Raw genomic sequence first — 19,325 nt, forward strand, 5'->3', positions numbered from 1 at the left:
TATTGATTTTAGCCATTCTGACAGGTGTGGGGTGCTGTCTCATTGTGGTGTTGATTTGCATTTTCCTGGCGATGAATGATGTTGAGCATCTTTTCATGGGTCTGTTGGCTATCCGTGGGTCATCTTTGGAAAAGTGTCTTCATGTCTTCTACTCATTTTTAAATTGGGTTATTTGTTTTTTGGGTGTTGAGTTGTAGAAGTTTTTTATATATTATGGATACTAATCCTTTATTAGGTATGTCACTTGCAGATATCTTCTCCCATTCCATGGGTTGCCTTTTAGCTTTGCTGGTTGTTTCCTTTGCCATGTAGAACTTTTTTTTTTGATGAAGTCTCTACAGTTTAATTTTGCTTTTGTTTCTCTTGCCTCAGAAGACATATCTAGAAAGAAGTTGCTGTGGCCCATGTCAAAGAGGTACTACTGCCTGTGTTGTCCTTTAGGATTTTTGTGATTTCAGGTCTCACATTTAGGTCTTGTATCTATTTTGCATTTCTTTTTGGGTTTGGCGTAAGAAAGTGGTCCTGTTTCATTCTTCTGCATGTTGCTGTCCAGTTTTCTCAACACCATTTGTTGAAAAGACTATCTTTTTCCCATTGGATATCCTTTCCTGTTTTGTCAAAGATTAGCTGACAATGTAGTTGTGGATTTGAAGAGCAAGATTGGTTTCTTTATATATCTGTGTTTTTTAATTTATTTTTTATTTTATTTTATTTTTAAAAATTTTTTGATGTTTATTTTTGAGAGAGAGAGAGACAGAGTGTGAGTGGGGGAGGAAAGGAGAGAGAGGGAGACACAGAATCTGAAGCAGGCTCCAGGCTCTGAGCTGGCAGCACAGAGCCCGACGCAGGGCTCGAACTCACAAACTGCGAGATCATGACCTGAGCCGAAGTCGGACACTTAACTGACTGAGCCACCCAGGCACCCCTGTCTGTGTTTTTTTAAATGGAAACATCTTCTTTATTTTTTTTGAGAGAGTGAGTGTGAGTGGGGGAGGGGCAGAGAGAGAGAGGGAGAGAATCCTAAGCAGGCTTTGCACCGTCAGTGCAGAGCCTGCTGTCGGGCTCGAAGCCATGAACCACTAGATCATGACCTGAGAGGAAACCAAGAGTCAGACACTTAACAGACTGAACCACCCAGGCGCCCCTATTTGTGTTTTTTAACCCCACTTAGAGTTTTCAAGTATTTTTATCAATGGGATTTAAATGTGTTACGTAGGAAAGCTTTTGTCTTCAAGTATATTAATTTTGTACCAGCACAGTTTATGAAATCATACTGATAGTAATTTTTCAGTTGATTCTTTTGGATTTCCTAGATAGATCATGTATAAATAAGTCTAATTCTTTCAAATAATAATTATATTTTGCATTTTATTATCTTACCTAATCATATTGGTTATAAGTTCCCATATAATCTTCATAAGAGTGATAATGGGTATCCTTGTCTTAATTGACTTTAGAAGAAATACTTTTAGTGTTTTACCTTAGTTTTAATCCATGCCTTTTTGTATAAATTGATACATCATTCTCTTATCCAAAAACACATGTTGTAACATGAACTAGTTTAAGATTTGCATATACTCCTTTGTTGTTTATAATTTATAAAATTGTTATAAGATTCACTCTTTAAAAATGTACAGTTGAGTGGTTTTTATTAAATTCAAAGGTGTGAAATCATCACCACTAATTTTAGGACGTTTTACCACCCCCAAAAGAAACCTTGTGTCCATTAGCAATCACTACCCCCACCCCCCACCCCTGACAACCACTAATCTACTTTCCATTTTTATGTATTTGCCTATTCTTGACATTTATTATGTGTTTTTTTTGTGTTTGGCCTCTTTGACTTAGCATATTCTTTCCAGGGATCATCCATGTTGTAGCATGTATTTGTATTTCATTCCTATTGTATTTTTTAACTGTTAAAATGTTTTTCTATTCCAATTTGAATAGCCTTAAATAAAAAAAAATAGATGTTCTCAGAGTATGGGAAATTAAAAAGGGACAAAAAAAGGAGGCATCCTAACTCATTGTTTAAAATTATTTCTACCCTGTCGAAACCTGGAGAGAATACTACCAAAAACAAAATAACAACAACAGAAATGGATGTTGAATTTCAACTTTTTGGCATCTGTTGAGAAAATTAGGTTTTTCCTTTTTTAACTTGTTAATTCAGGCCATTATTTGGCTCTGTCTTTGAATTCTAGACTAACCATGCTTTGTCAAGGTGCATGTGCATGAGTGAGTGCACACATATTTTTTACCAGATGGATCACATTTACAAACACTTCACTTGGGATTCATAATTAATCAAATTTGTAGTTTGATTACATTATTTTTGTTAGGGGTTTTAAAAATGGTAAAGTTTTGTAAAAGGAATCAAGAAAGCTTTTCTCCTCTGTCCTGGCATAGCTCAGATAGCTTTGGGGAAAACCTAGAGCTTTTTGAAAGGGTAAGAGACAACTCTCCTTTATTAAAAAATTCTTTGGGGGGGATGGTGCCTGGGTGGCTCAGTCGGTTAAGTGTCTGACTCTTGATCTCAGCCCAGGTCATGATTTCACAGGTCGTGGGTTTGAGCCCCACGTCGGGCTCTGCGCTGATGGTGCAGAGCCTGCTTGGGATCCTATCTCTCCTTCTCTCTGCCCCTCCCCTGCTTGTGCTCTTTCTCTGTCAAAATAAATAAATAAACTTAAAAAAAAAATTAAAAAAAATTTTTTTTCCTAGGGGCACTTGGGTGGCTCAGTCGGTTAAATGTCTGACTTCAGCTCAGGTCATGATCTCACGATTTGTGGGTTCAAGCCCCACATTGCCTCTGTGTTGACAGCTCGGAGGCTGGAGCCTGCTTCATCTTCTGTGTCGCCCTCTCTCTGCCCCTTCCCTGCTCGTTCTCTGTCTCTCTCTGTCTCTCAAAAATAAATGTTAAAAAAAATTAAAGTTTTTATCTCCTTAATTTCATGGTGATTGGGTTTTCCTTTATTAACGATAACATATTTCCCCTCAATATGGTAGCATGGAATTATAGAAGATTTTCTTAGAAAATTTTCATTTTCTTTGTGTTTTTTTTCTTTATCATTTCAAATGATATATGTTTGTGCTTTCAGTCCCCACTCCCTGCTTTAGATAATTATTTAGTAGTATTTTACTATCTCCCTATACTCCTGGAAAGAGCCAGGTTTGGGTTCCTTTGGGTGGGGAGTATAAATTAGCTGGCTCCTTAACTTTGTTCCAGAGAATGATCATGGAATTAATGTTGCCGATACTTAACCTGGAGCTGATACTCAGTGGAGCATGTCATTCTTAGTCATATAAGAAGCGGGTGTTCCTGCAACACAGGGGTTTGTAAAAAAATATATATATATATGAGAAAAAAGTAGGTGTATTGCAAACCAGTGCCTGTGGTGTCTAGCCTGGTCTCGCTCCCTCTCTCTTTTTTTAATTATTAAAGGATTTAGTATGTTATGGGTGCAAAACATACTATTGATTGCATTGACAAAAGATCAGTATTCCCTGATTCTGCGACTGTCAATTTAAAAATTTTTTTTGTTATAGTTGTTGAAAAGCTTGGTGTTATATTCTTGCCAGTGTTTAACATGTACTGTGAACATTTGTTAGTATCATTGCTGAGTTTACAGAACCTCACAGACCCAAGGTAATGTATTTAGGAAAAGCAATTAACAAGCATGTGATCATTCAGGTGAGGGAAAGAGTAGAGTCCATATTAGTCAAGTTGCTGTAATTTTAAAGAGTTTCATAGTTTATTAAAAATAGCTTAAAAACTATGAAGCTGTAGGGGCACCTGGGTGGCTTAGTTGGTTAAACTTCTGACTCTTGGTTTCGGCCTAGGTCTTGATCTCACAGTTGGTGAGTTTGAATTTGAGCCCCACATCGGGCTGTGTGCTGACAGTGCAGAACCTGCTTGGGATCCTCCCTCCCCCCCTTCTCTCTTTCTTTTCCTTTCTTTTTTTTTTCTTTTCTTTTCTTTCTTTCTTTCTTTCTTTCTTTCTTTCTTTCTTTCTTTCTTTCTTTCTTTCATCTATCTCTGCCTGTCCCTGGCTTGCACACGTGCGTGCTCGCTCTCAAAAAATAATAAAACTATGAAGCGGTGATACATGATTTATACAACTAGTTAATAGAAAACTAAGAAAAGCCCTTGTTAGCTTGAATGAAGTAAAATGAAAGTAAGACTGCTTTAATCCAAAAAAACCCAAATTCTAATGCATTATCAGAAAGATTTTCTAATATAAGGAGACATTACTTATTAAGAAGGAGTTTGGTAAGAAAAGCACTTACTCAGTTAACAACTTTGGGAATGATCATTTAGTTCAAAGGGGTATTAAATGCCCAGTTTGCGGGGAAATGTCAGGTGCAAGAAAAAGGAAAAGTGGAGGAAACAGTTTCTGATAATACAAGCCTTTCTTCATGTACTGCATTTGACAGAAATTAACCTTTAAAAAAAGTCCCCCCCACCGTTTTATTTAGTTTAACTATTCCATGTACAGTATAGTTTAAATTAATTTCCACTTCATATCATGTCAGAAAACTGTCTTATCCTTTGATCACATCAAGTGTTTGACACATTCGACTCCAGTACACCTGCACCTAAAGGCAGAATACTTCATTCGAGGAAATATGTGAATTGAATTCCTGTTCAAAATCTCAGCAAAGGTTAATAAACTATTTTAAAAATGCTTTTCATGACAAAATCAAGAAGAGTGATCCAAAGAAAAGGGTTTTTATATGTTATTTTTAAATTGAAGTATAATTGACAGTGTTATATTAGTTTTATGTGTTACGTATATTGCAGTGTATTCAGTATATGTGGTATATATTCAGTGTATTAAAATACAGTGACTCGACATGTATATACCTTCTGAAGTAATCACCAAGATAAATCTACCTACCATCTGTCACTGTACAAAGTTATTTAATATTATTGACTGAATTCCCTATGCTGGACATTGTACCCCTCATGTCTTAACTTATTTTATAACTGAAAGCTTGTACCTTTTACTTCCCTTCCCCTATTTTGCCCATCCCCTTCCACCCCATACAGTAGATTGTTGTGTAATGAGCATGGGTTGATGAATTATTGAATGTGTTAAATGGCAATGTTTATTTAAGGAGACTGTACCGCTTTACGTACAGAAAACTAGTTAGAAGGTATATGCATTTCCTCACGTCAAGCTACAGTCTTACAGGCAAAGGCATTTAAAAACTAGTGCTTAGTGTGGACAGCACATCAATGCAACTAGGTTCAGAAAGTACTTTGGCAACTCTTAGTCTGAGCACGAATAAGGGCTTTGGAAAAATAAGGCGGTAAGAAGGCTTGTCATTTTAGGATCAAATTTTAATAGATGTTGAAAGTTCAAACTCTTAGACTTTAAACAAAACTGTGAAATTTATTGGCTCAAAATGATTCTACGGAAACAACTAATCTGAAACAAAACCTTGGCATTGAAATTTTGAGCAAGTGTACAAAAGTTCCAAGTAGGACAGGACACGGAAGGCCTGGGCTCTGCAATTTACAACAGCATGCATTTTCTCCTCTTCTTGTCATAGAGGGTGGGCAAGGTTGTTTGAAAACAAAGTATTCTCTTCTTCAGGAACGGAATGTGAAATGAAGCTATTACATTAATATTGTTAATTGTATACATCTCTTTCCTTAGTTTTTGAGTATTTGATCTGTCAGGGGTCGATAAGAGTTGTAATTTGTCACTACTATTGATTTTTGTTTTCTGTCTCATAGTTTTTTGTTTTTATGTATTTGCATGCTGTTTTATTTGATACAAATCATAATGACTTTAAATTCAAGATAGAGTAGAGAACATACAATTTACTTTTTTTGCCCTTTCAAAATCACATTGAGGAAGAAATAGAAAAATAAATTCAGGGAAACAAAAGAACCTGATAGGTATGTTACTTGCAAACCAAAATATGATAAATTTCTGGTTGAATAAAGCACTTGGGAATCAATTCATGGCAAAACCCTAGAGAGCTTAGTGGCCTTGTTCAGAAAGCTGGAAGGACCATCCAAAAATTATATTCTGCATTACCCCCAGTGTCAAAAGCAGGCATGTCCTAGGAGGAGCAAGCCTTGGGCACAGCCAGATAATTAAAGGTATGAAAAGCTAAGTCATTTACCTATTAGTATAGGTGTCTTCTAGTGTGGGTTTCCTCCTGAGAGAATGCCAGAAATTCAACTTTCTGATTTGCAAATTCGTCCATAGGAAATTCCAAAGTAGGTCCTGTGGGGAAAAAGGAACAGTGCTTTAGGTAGCTTGTGGCTATCCTGAGGGATGGCGGACCTCCAGTACCAGGAAGATGGGATACTTGCCCACCGTTAAAAAAAAAAAAAGCCTGGCTGGTTGCATGGCTCCTTTGTCTTCCTTGGACTCATTCTTCTAGACTCTAGACCTCTAAATGTGGTCATAATATAGGTTCATTGCAAGCGAAGATTCTCACTTGAGCTGGGTAAATATAACCTAGCTATCAGAATGTAACTCTGATTTAGATCTTCATCTACAGATATGAATGGACAACCTAGAAGAATCATGCTTTTGAGGAAAATCAGCAGCCTGAAAGAGAGGCACCAAATCCAACTGACTGAATAATGAGACAGCAGAGGAGACAGTTTAATATAGAATACAGAATTAACTTTAAATCTTCAGAGACATTTGGTAAGATACTGTATCCACTAAAAGAGAAAAGACTGCTGTGAAAAAGTTTATTTTGATATTAAAATATGACCTTTTAGATAAAATTCAGTAGATAGAGTGAAAATCAAGGTAGTTAGCTTAGAAGAAAGAGTTGAGGGGTTCTGAGAATGTAGTACAAAGAATATATGAGAGGAAAACTAAGGTAACATGGAGGCTAGTTTTAGGAGTCCTTGCATCCTACAGTAGAAATTCTAATATGAATGAACAGAGAAAATGGAAGAAAGTATAGAAACAACAGAAGAAAATTCCTTGAGTTCAAGAAAAACTCAAGCCTTTTTTTTCCCCCCCAAGTAATCTTTATGCCCAACATGGGGCTTGACCTCACAACCCTGAGATCAAGACTTGCATGCTCTTATGACTGAGCCAGCCAGACGCACCTTAGAAGGGTTCAAGTCTTTTGATTGGAAGGGGCTGTTGGGTTCTGGATATAAGACACCAGAGCTTGTTAGAGAGGTAGCAGTGAAAATAGAGGACTTGATGAATTTACGAGTGGCTAACGTAGAGACAAATTTAAAGGTTGAGTTGGTAAGAGAAGTGAAATAGAATTCCACACGTGAAAATTAGGTATCCGGGGACACGTGGGTGGCTCAGTTGGTTAAGTGTCCATCTCTTGATTTTAGCTCAGGTCATGATCTTAGAGTTCAGTTCGAAAGATCGAGCCCTGTGTCGGGCTCTGAACTGACAGGAGCCGGCTTGGGATTCTTTGTCCCTCTGGCCCTCCCCCACTCACATGAATGAACTCTGTCAAAATCAATAAATATTAAAAAAAAAGAGAGAGAAGAAAATTAGGTATCTGAAGAAATGGCCAACATCAAACAACATGGGGGAAAAATTGGAAAGAAATGTAACTTAAGAGAGAAGATTTAAATGTAAATTTTCACCAGTTCCACTTTCACTGTAAGAAAAATTCTGTTAGGGGTACCTGGCTGGCTCAGTTGATAGAGCATGTGACTTTTGAACTCAGGGTCAGGAGTTCGAGCCCCACGTTGTGGGTAGAGTTTACTTAATAATAATAATAATAATAATTCTTTTAGAGACAGATCAGGTTTTTGCCTTTCCTGCAGCTTGAGTAATTTCATCTACAATGTGTAAGTACAACTCGTTCTCTGAGTTTGACTTAGGGAGAGGGACTAGAGTTGAGTCATAAAATTAAAAGGCAGTGAGTTTCTGGGAGGCCGAAAGCAGAAAAGTAATTACTGTATGCGTATTAGCTGCAAAAAGCGAAGTTATATGTAAGCACCTTTTTAACTTGCCCACGAGGGAGATCATCAAAGTGTCTAGGCATCAAGAGATCCACAAGGGAAATGTCCTATATTCATTATCACTAATTTAAGATCGATAAATACCCTTGCTATACCTATTAACTTGGTATGGTATTTTTATTGTTTTATTTTAAGGAATGAAAGAAAGTTTTTGTGAATTTCCTGAGTTTCTCTCAACCCATGATTTCCCTTAAAACTGTATGTTTTTCTATTGTGAATTCTTCCACACCGTGTTTAGGATCATGACTTCTGCAACTGGGAAGGGAATATTTTACTGAGCTTGAGGTAGAGTGGGGTCCCAGAAGTATTTTGAGGACATTTGATAATCACAAAATGTTAGTATGTCTCCACAAATTGTTAGTCTTGGTTCTGTGAACTATTCTGGTTTGAATTCTCCAAATTCAAGTGATCTCTGGGCTTGGTTCTTGCAGCAAAGGTAGGAACAATTTCAGTTACATTATTTGTGCCTGTTCCCTACTCTCAGACTTTATCACAGTCCTGAGAACTCTTGTGAGTAGGTTCTGTTCTAAGAACATTGGTTTCATTCTGGTTGTCAGAGAGAATTACTTCTAACCACATAGGGGTTACACAGTTGAAGGACAGTCATCTCTGCTTAGAAGTAAAAACACGTTTTTTCCTCATTGGAGTTTTTGTAATGACAAAATAGAAGGAAAATGAAGCAGTCAAAACTGTTTTAACAATTACTGCTCACCTAAGTCAAAATAAGGTGAGTGGATTACCCTCCATTTGGGCCAGAGTATCTGTTAGAAAATAAATGGAGGGGCGCCTGGGTGGTTCAGTCGGTTGATCGTCCGGCTCTTGACTTCAGCTCTGGTTTGTGGGTTCGAGAACCACATCAGGCTCCCTTCTGACAGCGTGTGGAGCTTGCTTGAGATTCTCTCTTCCTCCCTCTGCCCCTCCCCAGCTCTTTTGGTGGGGGGAGGGTGCGTGCTCTCTCTCTCTCAACATAAGTAAACTTAAAGAGAAACGGATATGATATAAAATGATGGGAATAAATAGCGCATAAGTCTGTTGTGGTAGCTAGGGTTAGTATTTTAGAGTACCTTTCATATGGGGGAAGTGCGAAGCTTTCTGAGCAAGGGAGTGCCCTGATACAAAGCAGGGCTTTCATCCCCTGGGGGGGGGGCGGGGCGGGGATCGGGAAATAGGAAGCTGAGTGGTGACAGTGGGAATAAAAAGACAGGCACAGATTCCTGAGAGGTTGTGGAGAAGAAATGAAGGTCTGACAACCTGACTGAATTTAAGCAGGGAGGAAGGAAAAGGCCATAGCGGTCATGTCAGGAGAAAGCAGGGTCCTATCCTGGTGAAAATAGTCCGCAGAGGGTCTGGTGGGAATGTTAGGTGCTCCCCTTAGTATGTGGACTTGAGGACTCACCTCTGTGTAAATGGTAGTTGAGACGGTGGCATAAAAGTGGAAGGCAGAGGGCTGGGCAAGGCTGCGGTGAGGAGCCAGAAGGCAGAGTTGCCAGTGGCCGGGAAGGTGGAAAGAACACTGAGGAAGGAGAGAACTTCAGAACCTGGGGGATTGATTATCTGTCAGACTCTGAGAGAAAAGCCCAGGAGGGTGAATACCCAGCACAGGAGTTCTTGTGCAGCTTGAGAATCCTTAGAGCTGATGGGGTTGGGTTTATGTAGGGAAATTGGTAGGAGGGCCCTTAATACCTTAACAAATGCTGTTTATTGTCCTCTTAATTGGATTAATTTCGAGTAATAGTATAGCATTATGTTAAGAAGATTAATTTACAGTTTATCATTTTGTAATTACATTATTAAATTGGGAAGAAGAGAAAGCATTATGGCCGGGGTGATTTTAATGGGGAGAGAGCAGTTGACAACTTTTTCAAAGCATGTACAAGTTTCCATTTTTCAGAGTTGAAAATTGTTTTGTTGTTTTCAAGAAATTTGTTTTTAATGTTTGCTTATTTTTGAGAGAGAGACTGAGCAGGGGAGGAGTAGAGAGAGAGGGGGACACAGAATCTGAAGCAGGCTCTAGGCTCTGAGCTGTCAGCACAGAGCCGGACACAGGGCCTGAACCCACGAACTGTGAGATCGTGACCTGAGCCAAAGTCGGATGCTTGACCAACTGAGCCACCTAGGCGCCCCTGTTGTTCTTTTTAATTTGAAGCATTTTGAATAAATAACATGAAACATGTCCTTCCTTGAAAATGAATAGAAAGGTTCTCAGAGTTGATATGTTGAAAATTAATTTATTACATTAATGTTATTTGAGTTTCTAATGGGTATATAAATAAGAAATATTTATATGTAAGTTTAGCGTCTGAAAATAAGATCTATATAAGTAAATAGTTATTTATGGCAAACAGGTAAACTCAGAGAAAAATGGTAAAAGTGCCGGAGAAATTCAGAGGAGGGAAAGATTATTTTCAGCTTTTTCTTTTAAAAAAAAAAACTTTTTTTAGTGTTTATTTTCAAGAGGCAGAGAAAGACTGAGTGCGAGTGAGGGAGGGGCAGAGAGAGGGGGAGACCCAGAATCCATGGCAGGCTCCAGGCTCTGAGCTGTCAGCATGGAGCCAGATGCGGGGCTCGAACCCACCAACCATGCGATCATGACCTGAGCTGAAGCTGGACGCTTAACCCACCCAGGTGCCCCTCAGCTTTTTCTTTTTTTGTGGGGGAAAGGATTTGGGGGAAAGGTGTTCTAGGTAGAAGAAACCCTGAGCTCAGTGTAGAGTTGGGGTCTTATGAGGACACTGGACATTTTTGTTTGGCTGAAGTGTGTGTGTGTGTGCATGCATGCGAGGTACTTGAAGGGAAGGTAGGGGACAGAATGAGGGAAAGATTGTTTAGGTATGGAATTTAGAAGATGGCAAGAGTGTGAACTTTATTTGGAAGCAGCAGGGAGCCATTAAACATTTTTGAACCAAGGAATGATGTCATCTAGCTGATGCTTTAGAAAAATGACTCTTGGAGCATCTGGCTGGCTCCGTTGGAAGAGCATGCGACTCTTGATCTTGGGGTCATGAGTTTGAGCCCCACGTTGGGTGTACAGATTACTAAAATAAATACACTTAAATAAAAAAAAGAAAAAGGGCTCTTGTTTCTGTTATTTGAAATTTTAGTAAGAAGCTTTCACCACTTACATCATCAGTGAAAAATGATAAAGGTAAAAGAAAGATGTCTAATAGTACCATTTAGGCAGATTAGAAAGAGAAAGTAGAGAGATAAGGAAATCAGTGGGGGAGGAGGTTTCTGTAATACTTAGAACATGAGTAAACCACAATCCCTGATTAGCGATTAGTGCTAGAGAGCGTATTCTTTAATTGGTTAAGTTTTTTATTGTTGTAGGTTTGGGCTTAAGTAGAAAAGGGAACATTAAGGTTACTGGGATGTCTTGCAAAAACCCCAGGCAGACAAGGTCCTGTAGCTGTACTTCGGAAAAGTCTAGAACCAGGAGCTAAAAAGCTTTGGGTAAACTTCCCCTCCCTGGTCCTTCTACTTTGTTTCTCAGGGCATTCGCTGGATTCTATTTATTTTTTATTTGTAAATGTGATCTCACTAGTCTAAGCAGTAGTTGGAAATGGCCTTTCTCAAGCTCCTGTGTTACAGCAAGGGTGGGTGATGGCAGTGGGGAGAAGACTGATTGACCCTTGCTCATGGTTTCAGATTCTCAGGGATAGGACTTTGATTTTATGGTGCTCAAAGATGAACTTATTTTTACCATTTTGTAGCTAGTGCCAGTCAACTCTGGCCAGGAGAGTATAAATACACTGTGGAAATTTACTTACCTAGATTGGATGGTCAGTTAAGGGAGGTCAATGTAGGGGGCGCCTGGGTGGCTCAGTTGGTTAAGCCACCGAGTCCTGATTTCTGCTTAGGTCATGATCTCGAGGTTCGTGAGATCAAGCCGCGAGTGGGGCTCTGCGCTAATAGCGTGGAGCTGCTTGGGATTCTTTCTCTCCCTCTTTCTCTTTCCCTCCCTCCCCTCATGCTGTCTCTCTCTCTGTGTCTTGCAAAGTCAATAAATAAACTTAAAAAAAAGAGAGAGGTCAATGTAAGTTAGGCAGAATTCCCAAAGGCTGTTTATTACTACAGTTACATGTTTTGGATATTTACGGTGGTTTAATGTACTGGTTGAAAGATAGACTACATTAAATATAGAGAAGCAGTATGAAAATCGTGCAGAAATTTCCCCCCAGTAAGCTGTAGAGTGTATTTTGGTTGAACTTTAATAAACCTCTTTACCCTTGTGGGAATATGGGGTGTATATATGGACTGAGAGGAGACGAGAGTGTTGGGGTACTGGAAATGTTCCAGATCTTGGTCTGGGTTGTGTAGTGATTATACAGGTTTATGCATGTGTAAGAATTTATCAGGATTTATATACTTGATGTATGTAAGGAGTATCTCAGTTAAAAAAACTAGGCGCCGCCGCCTTGTTCATCTGCCTTGCCTTGTCCTATAGATGCCCATATGTCACTGGACAGCAGTTAAGTTAGTTCCCTTTTGTTTTAGAGAGAGACATTTTTGATAGATGTTCATCTCTCACATAATTTCGAGTGCTTCAGAAATAAATCACAGTGAAATTTTTAATACATGATACAAAAAAAGTCATGCTTGGTTTCCTTTTTTTCTGCTTTAGGAGCTGTGACTGATGAGAATCAAAGGCCATGGATGAAGATGGACTTGAATTACAACCACAAGAGCCAAACTCGTTTTTTGATGCAACAGGTATAACTCAGGTTGTTCCGCTTCCAACTACCACATTCAGAGTTGGCTATCAAGTGGACGGATTGCTAGACTCTTACATTGATATTCACACTTACGTATCTTTTTGTCCTGTATCTTTTTGGCCTCGGTTGGTTAAGGGGAGCACATTCTTATTCCCCTCGTTAAAAACCTGGTTCCTTCATAACCAACACTCCTATTCTTGTCTTTGACAGCAGCGGTCTCAAAACGTCAGTGTCCTCTTCAGTTAATCTCTTGCCCATTTCCAGCACTGAGTCCTATTATTTCTCCCTTGCTTACATCTCTTCCTTCTACTTTCTGCCACATGGACAGGCTCCGTCATCTCATTCTTAGTTTGCGGTAACTTTTATTTTCCTTACCCTTAGTCTCTTTTGTCTAGCCCACCAGTTAAAACACTCATCATAAGATAACATGTGGATTGTGTCATTTCTCCATTTTCCGTTCATGACCCAGCAGGTAACGTATAAACCTCAGGCCCTGCGCATTGTGACCCTTTCCTGCTTTTACAACCCTGTCTCTCAAAAGGGGACAAAAGGAGCCCTTTGCTTCAGGAAGACAGTCTTACCTCACGCTCCAAACTGTAAGGAATAATAAATTCATGAAGTTCTAATACTATAAAAAAATGTATTCACAGTTTCAGATTACCCATGATTCCAACTATATAACATTGTAACGTGATTTTGCTAGGTTTTACAATGTAAAATGGTTTTATATCACACTAGCTAGTTACCCTTATAAATAAAACGTTGACCGGTTTTCCATTGGACTTGAAATGATCGTATTGCAGTATGTTAAAGAAATAGTGATTAACTTTATCAGGAAATTAAATATTAATGATTTTAAATCTTTAACTTTTCTTAAGTCTCTAAATCCAGCAGGGGTATATGTATTTCTCTTAACAACCTGGGATAGTCTTTGAGTTCACATTTGGTAACTTCACTTTGATAATGATCAATGCAGAGGTATAATTCTTCATTAGAACATGAAGTATAATTAATGTGCTTTAAAGAGAGACGAGGCTCTTTGGAGAAAAATGTACACTCTCTACTGGCTTAATCTTGCTACAGACAAGCCTGGGTCATGGGCTAAGTGGTGGATTGAAGGGCTGTTCCATTTTAGCCCTGGTTGGTAACACTTAGGGTGTTTGTTTACCTTTGAGCAAGTCACTTAATCAGTCAGGGCCTCCGTTTTCATGTCCTAATAATAATGAAACCTCTCATTACAGTTTTTCAGAACACTTCCCATACATTCCCATTTGATCATCACAACAGTCCTGTGAGGTATGCATGCCAGATACTACTGTCCTCATTTTATTGATGAGGAAACCAAAAGTCAGAGGTTAAATGACTTGCCCAAGGTCACAAAACAAATCAGTGTCCAAACTCTGTTCTCTGATTTAGATTTTGTAACCAGTCTTCTTGCCACTAAATGCTTTCATCCTCATGTCTGCAAAATGGAGGTTACAGTGATCTGTTGCTGGTGCTAATATTGAAAATATGGGAAACAAATGAGTATGGAACATTTTGTAGAAGTGCTATAGAAATTAAAGCAGACATATTTGTTTTATTATTTTTAGATGTGATTAAAATGGATATTAACTGGCTTTAAGATTTCTTACATTTTTAATGGTATTTTTGGCCCTGGCCGGTCATTTGTGTTGGTTGAACAAAGCCATGTGTCTTTGAGGGCCTGGCCAGTGACACACAGTCATTGAATTAGACAGCTGCTTGGTCTCAGCCTGGTCTGAGTCCCATCCAGAAGCACTAGTCGACAGAATGGTGTTTTAGGTAAGACTTTGATAAAACTTTGCTTTTCCCTACACTAGGATCCAAGATACTGGATTTGTTTTCTTTTATCTTACGTTAGTTTCTGGCAAGGATATCTGTTTTTGATTCCCATTTGTGGCATTCATTCAGAGTAATATTTATTGAGCACCATAATCTGTGCAAACGGTGTGATCTTGGTGAAGTCATTTAACCTCACTGGGCTTCAATTGATTCAACCTTCTACCTTCATTCCTTAACTGCAGAGTAAGGTTTCTTATATTCTGAGGAGCTTCCTGGGGAGTTAGGGTATGGGGCGAGGGGGACGGGAGGAGGCTGGATAGAGCTGGAATACCCTGGTGAAGTGGGGGCAGGCACCACTCCAGTCGACCTTGGCCTCCATCACTCCAGAGCACCTGCGCTTGTGTGCATTTCATCTGTCCACAGAGATTCCTTAACCAGTTGTCTTTTCTTCTTAACTGTGGCCTTCTAGCCGTCTTTTTCATTTATGCCCCAATCCTTTTATATCCTAGATTCAGAGGATAATTTCTAAATTTCCATAGTCATAAATAGAGGTTATCGGTGAGATATTATTCCAGAACAGAGGGGGAGAAAGGGGAAAAAATGGATTAAAAAATACTTGTGAGAGATGGAAAGAAGAAAAAATATTGAGGAGAAAGAGAGCAAGAAGGAAAAAGAAATGAAAAACTCATATAATCAAGGAAAATGGTGTATTTGCCACCAGAAGTTACATCACTTGGTTTTATAATCTTCCCTTAAGTACCTGTGTATATGAGCTTAACTTTAGTGAGCCTAGAATTTGACTTTCACGAATTTTTTTTGTGTGTGACTGGCTCGGTTGCTTAGTTTTTCTGTATTTCCTTATCTTAACTTGATTTGGGATGAGAATAAAAGTTCATGTATTAAAAATTTCTGTTCTGATATGATTCAAAAATAGATTCCCTCTTCTTTAATCTACATTAATGTTTGAGAAAACTGTGGAACTAGTCTGTTTTACTGCTAGAAATCGAATAACATTTACATTATTTGAGGTAGACTTGCACACCTACCTGAAATTTGTGGTTTTAATTTTTTTTTTTTTTTAAGGAGCTGATGCTACACACATGGATGGTGATCAAATTGTTGTGGAAGTACAAGAGACTGTTTTTGTTTCAGATGTTGTGGATTCAGACATAACTGTGCATAACTTTGTTCCTGATGACCCAGACTCTGTTGTTATCCAAGATGTTATTGAGGATGTTGTTATAGAAGATGTTCACTGCCCCGATATCATGGAAGAAGCAGATGTATCTGAAACGGTCATCATTCCAGAGCAGGTGCTGGACTCAGATGTAACCGAAGAAGTTTCTTTAGCACATTGCACGGTCCCAGATGATGTTTTGGCTTCCGACATTACTTCAGCCTCAATGTCTATGCCAGAACATGTCTTGACGAGTGAATCCATACATGTGTCTGATGTTGGACATGTTGAACATGTCGTTCATGACAGTGTAGTAGAAGCAGAAATTGTCACCGATCCTCTGACAACGGATGTCGTTTCAGAAGAAGTACTGGTAGCAGATTGTGGCTCTGAAGCAGTCATAGATGCCAATGGGATCCCTGTGGACCAGCAAGATGATGACAAAAGCAACTGTGAGGACTACCTTATGATTTCCTGTAAGTCTTGGGGTACAGTGATTGTCAAAGGTATTTTGAAGGCTGTCTTTCCTAATTTACATCAGGGGTGAAATTCTCTTGACTTCTGTAAAATTGAAGTAAATCTCATAGACCTAACTACATTGTTGTTTCAGTTTAGATCCTGTAACATAACTCCAAATGAAGAGAAGTGAAATAGTGCAGAGTAAAGAGTCGTTTCTCTGTAAGGACACAATAGAAAGATGAGATTTCTTCAGTCTAGAAAGACAAGGATGGAAAGGAGTAGAACTGAACTTTCTGAAATCATGAAGGATGGGATTAGGCTGTTAGAAGCCTTTATTAGGATTAGGAATCCTCTTGAAACTTTTTAAAAGGAGTTCAACTTGGAAAAACATGCGTAACCAAACTCCTTACATTCTTGTATTTGGATGTAGAGTGCTACTTATGTACTTACTCTACTTACATGTAAAATGCTATTTATATAACAGCTAGCATGGAAGAGAGCTCTGGTGTAGTATCGAAACATTAAATGATTCCAAAACATGATTTCAAGTATGATGGACTCATGGTAGGTTATTGAAGAAAAGTCAGGTATTTTAGAACACAGTTGTACATTTTTAACCTAACGTCGGGAAGGATAGCTATGTCTTACAACATATTTCTTGGTACCATTTTCAGAGAGAAAATCCTCAGTTGGACAGACCACAGTTCTGACCCAGTATGGGGATACTCATGCCTTTAGGAACTAAACTTCAAACAAAAAAAGACTCACAGACTATTTGCTTATATAAATTCACAAGACTATTTGCTTTGCTTGAATACCTGTTATAATACAGGAATTTAATGTAAGCATATATTGGAGTCCACCAGCATTTTAGGACATACCTTTTAAAAGTTCCAGATTTTGGAAATCCGACTTCTTTGTGTGAAGAGGAAGAAAATGCCTTCATTCAACACATGTGCATTGGGGCCCCTTACCGTGTGTTAGACGTGGTTGTAAGTAGTGCAGATATGGATAGGTGATAAAGAAACACCGAAAACCATTGTTCTTAGCTTACAGTTTACTACAGGAGAGAAAGATAGGTTGCACTGTGATGCAGAGGTGTGACTAAGTTGCTGTGGACACAAGAGGGAGTTGCTGACCTTTGAACTCGTGGATGAGCTCTAGTTTTACCAGGTGAAGAAGGGCATGAGTGGGAGGGAGACATATCTTTGTATACTTTCTGGTTAATTTGATAGAACAAATTTCTAGAAATAGAATTGCGAGATCAAAGGGTATACACATTTATAAGTCTGGTGATAGTATCTCAATATTTTGCCTAATAATAACTCCCCCACCAAGTTTATGAGAATGTCCATTTCCCTAAACAAATGACCAGCACAGGGTATTATTTTCTGTTTTAGTTTTTGCCAGTCTGACAGGGAAAAATATGGTGGCCTGTTTGAAGTTTGAATTTATTTCAGCAAGATAATTTTGGTAGTTATACAGAATAAGAATATGGTGAGGGAGAGACTAGCGGTAGAGAGTAGTTGAAATGGTGCGTTTATGAGATAAGAAGATCCTAAGTACCTTCGTAGGAATGGGGACAGAAAGAGGGAACTGGATTCAAGAGAGTTTAGGAAGTAAATGAAGCGAGAGAAGTTCGGTGATGGAATAGGGGTGAGGATCTGAGGGAGGAAGAGAATTTATGGACGACCCTAAGGTTTCTACCTTGGGGAATTGGGTGGCTGGTCATACTATTACCTGAAAGCAGGAGGAGATTTGGTGGGAAGATCATGATTTAGGACCTGTTAGAAGTTTGAGTTGCTTGCTGGGGACAGTCTGGTGGATGTTTCTCCTAGGCAGTTGATGATACGAACTTGGTGCTTTTGAGAGAGTTTGTGGCTACAGGAAGATATTTGGGACAACGGCATATAGATATATGTGGAAATGGGTGGTGGTTCCTCACAGAGTGCTTTTTTTTTTTTTTTACGTTTATTTTGAGAGAGAGTGCGTGTGCGCATGTGCAGGGGAGGGGCAGAGATAGAGGAGGGAGAGATCCAAGCAGGCCCTGCACTATCAGTGCACAGCCCGATGTGGGGCTCGATCCCACAAACTGCGAGATCATGACCAGAACCAAAATCAAGAGTCAGACATCCAACTGACTCAGCCACCCAGGCGCCCTCCTCAGAGAGTGCTTGTAGAATAAGAGTGTCAAATATGGATCCTTTGGGTATTTAGGAAGTAGATAGAGAAGAGGCCATGAAAATCCGGAGGTTTTGGGAAGAAAAGGAGGAGGAAAATCTTTAGAGAGTGTTTTTAACACTGTTAAAGATGAAAAGAATTCCTGGAAGTGTCAGTCGCTGAGAAGAGAGAGAGGAGCTGTTTCATTGAGAAGTTTGGAGATTCATTGGTATCTTAATTACAGTAGTTTCAATAAAGCATGGGCCAGTGGTGTAGAGATGGAAGAGATGAGCTGTAATGGATTGAGAAGTTGGTGGAAGTGAAGTAGGTGAAGCAGTTTCTATAAATGGCCATTTTGGTCGGTGAATGGACAAAAGAGGCAGGAGTACAGCTTTTGATGTTTGGCTGGATGGTGAAAGCGTGTTGAGCATATATTTATAGGCTTACAGGTGCAGGACACAAACCGTTGGACATAGAGACTCAAGATAAGGGAAGGGCTACCAGATGGAGCAGTTCCAGAGAAGGGGAAGGGAATGAGGTCCAGGGCAGCAGTGGAGGGCTGTTCGGTGAGGCCCCTTCTCTGAGACAGAGGCAGTAAAAGAAGCTTTAGAATGTTGGGAGCAGAGCACCTGACTGGCTCAGTTGGTGGAGCTTGCTACTCTTGATCTTCGGGTTGTGAGTTCAAGCCCTACGTTGGGTGTAGAGATTACTTAAAAATAAAACCTTTAAATAAATAGCATGTTTAAAAAAAACGAATGTTGGGAGCTATTTTCTTTGTGTGTAGCAAATTTACCTGCTGATACGGAAGGACCTGCAGAGGTTGGGTGGAAAGCTGAAGAAGAGAGACGAAGGGTTGAAAAACCTTAGTCTTACAGGGAGGGACCAGGGCGGGAAGCTTAAGAACTCAAAGGATAGATTGCCTCACTGCCTTGAGGGGCCCGCTGAGGTTGGGAGTCTGAAGTTTGTATGTAAGATGCAGCATTTAGGATGAAAATGCCATTTTTAAATATCACTGCCAGATTTTCTTCTGCAAGACCAG

At 39.2% G+C, this 19,325-nt stretch overlaps 1 protein-coding gene across 5 annotated transcripts in view; it reads left to right on the top strand.

Moving 5' to 3' along the window:
• Positions 1 to 19,325, top strand: part of ZFX (zinc finger protein X-linked) — a 55,564-nt gene that overhangs the window by 11,069 nt on the left and 25,170 nt on the right. For 3 of the 5 annotated variants that reach the window (XM_043570993.1, XM_043570992.1, XM_043570996.1), the window contains exons 2-3: positions 12,597 to 12,685; positions 15,574 to 16,143. In XM_043570993.1, coding sequence (XP_043426928.1) covers positions 12,625 to 12,685; positions 15,574 to 16,143 — 631 coding nt within the window. In that variant the 5' untranslated portion in view covers positions 12,597 to 12,624. The other 2 variants (XM_043570995.1, XM_043570994.1) reach the window with 2 other exon arrangements.

Source organism: Prionailurus bengalensis, chromosome X, assembly GCF_016509475.1.
Source record: "Prionailurus bengalensis isolate Pbe53 chromosome X, Fcat_Pben_1.1_paternal_pri, whole genome shotgun sequence".
Lineage (NCBI taxonomy): Eukaryota > Metazoa > Chordata > Mammalia > Carnivora > Felidae > Prionailurus > Prionailurus bengalensis.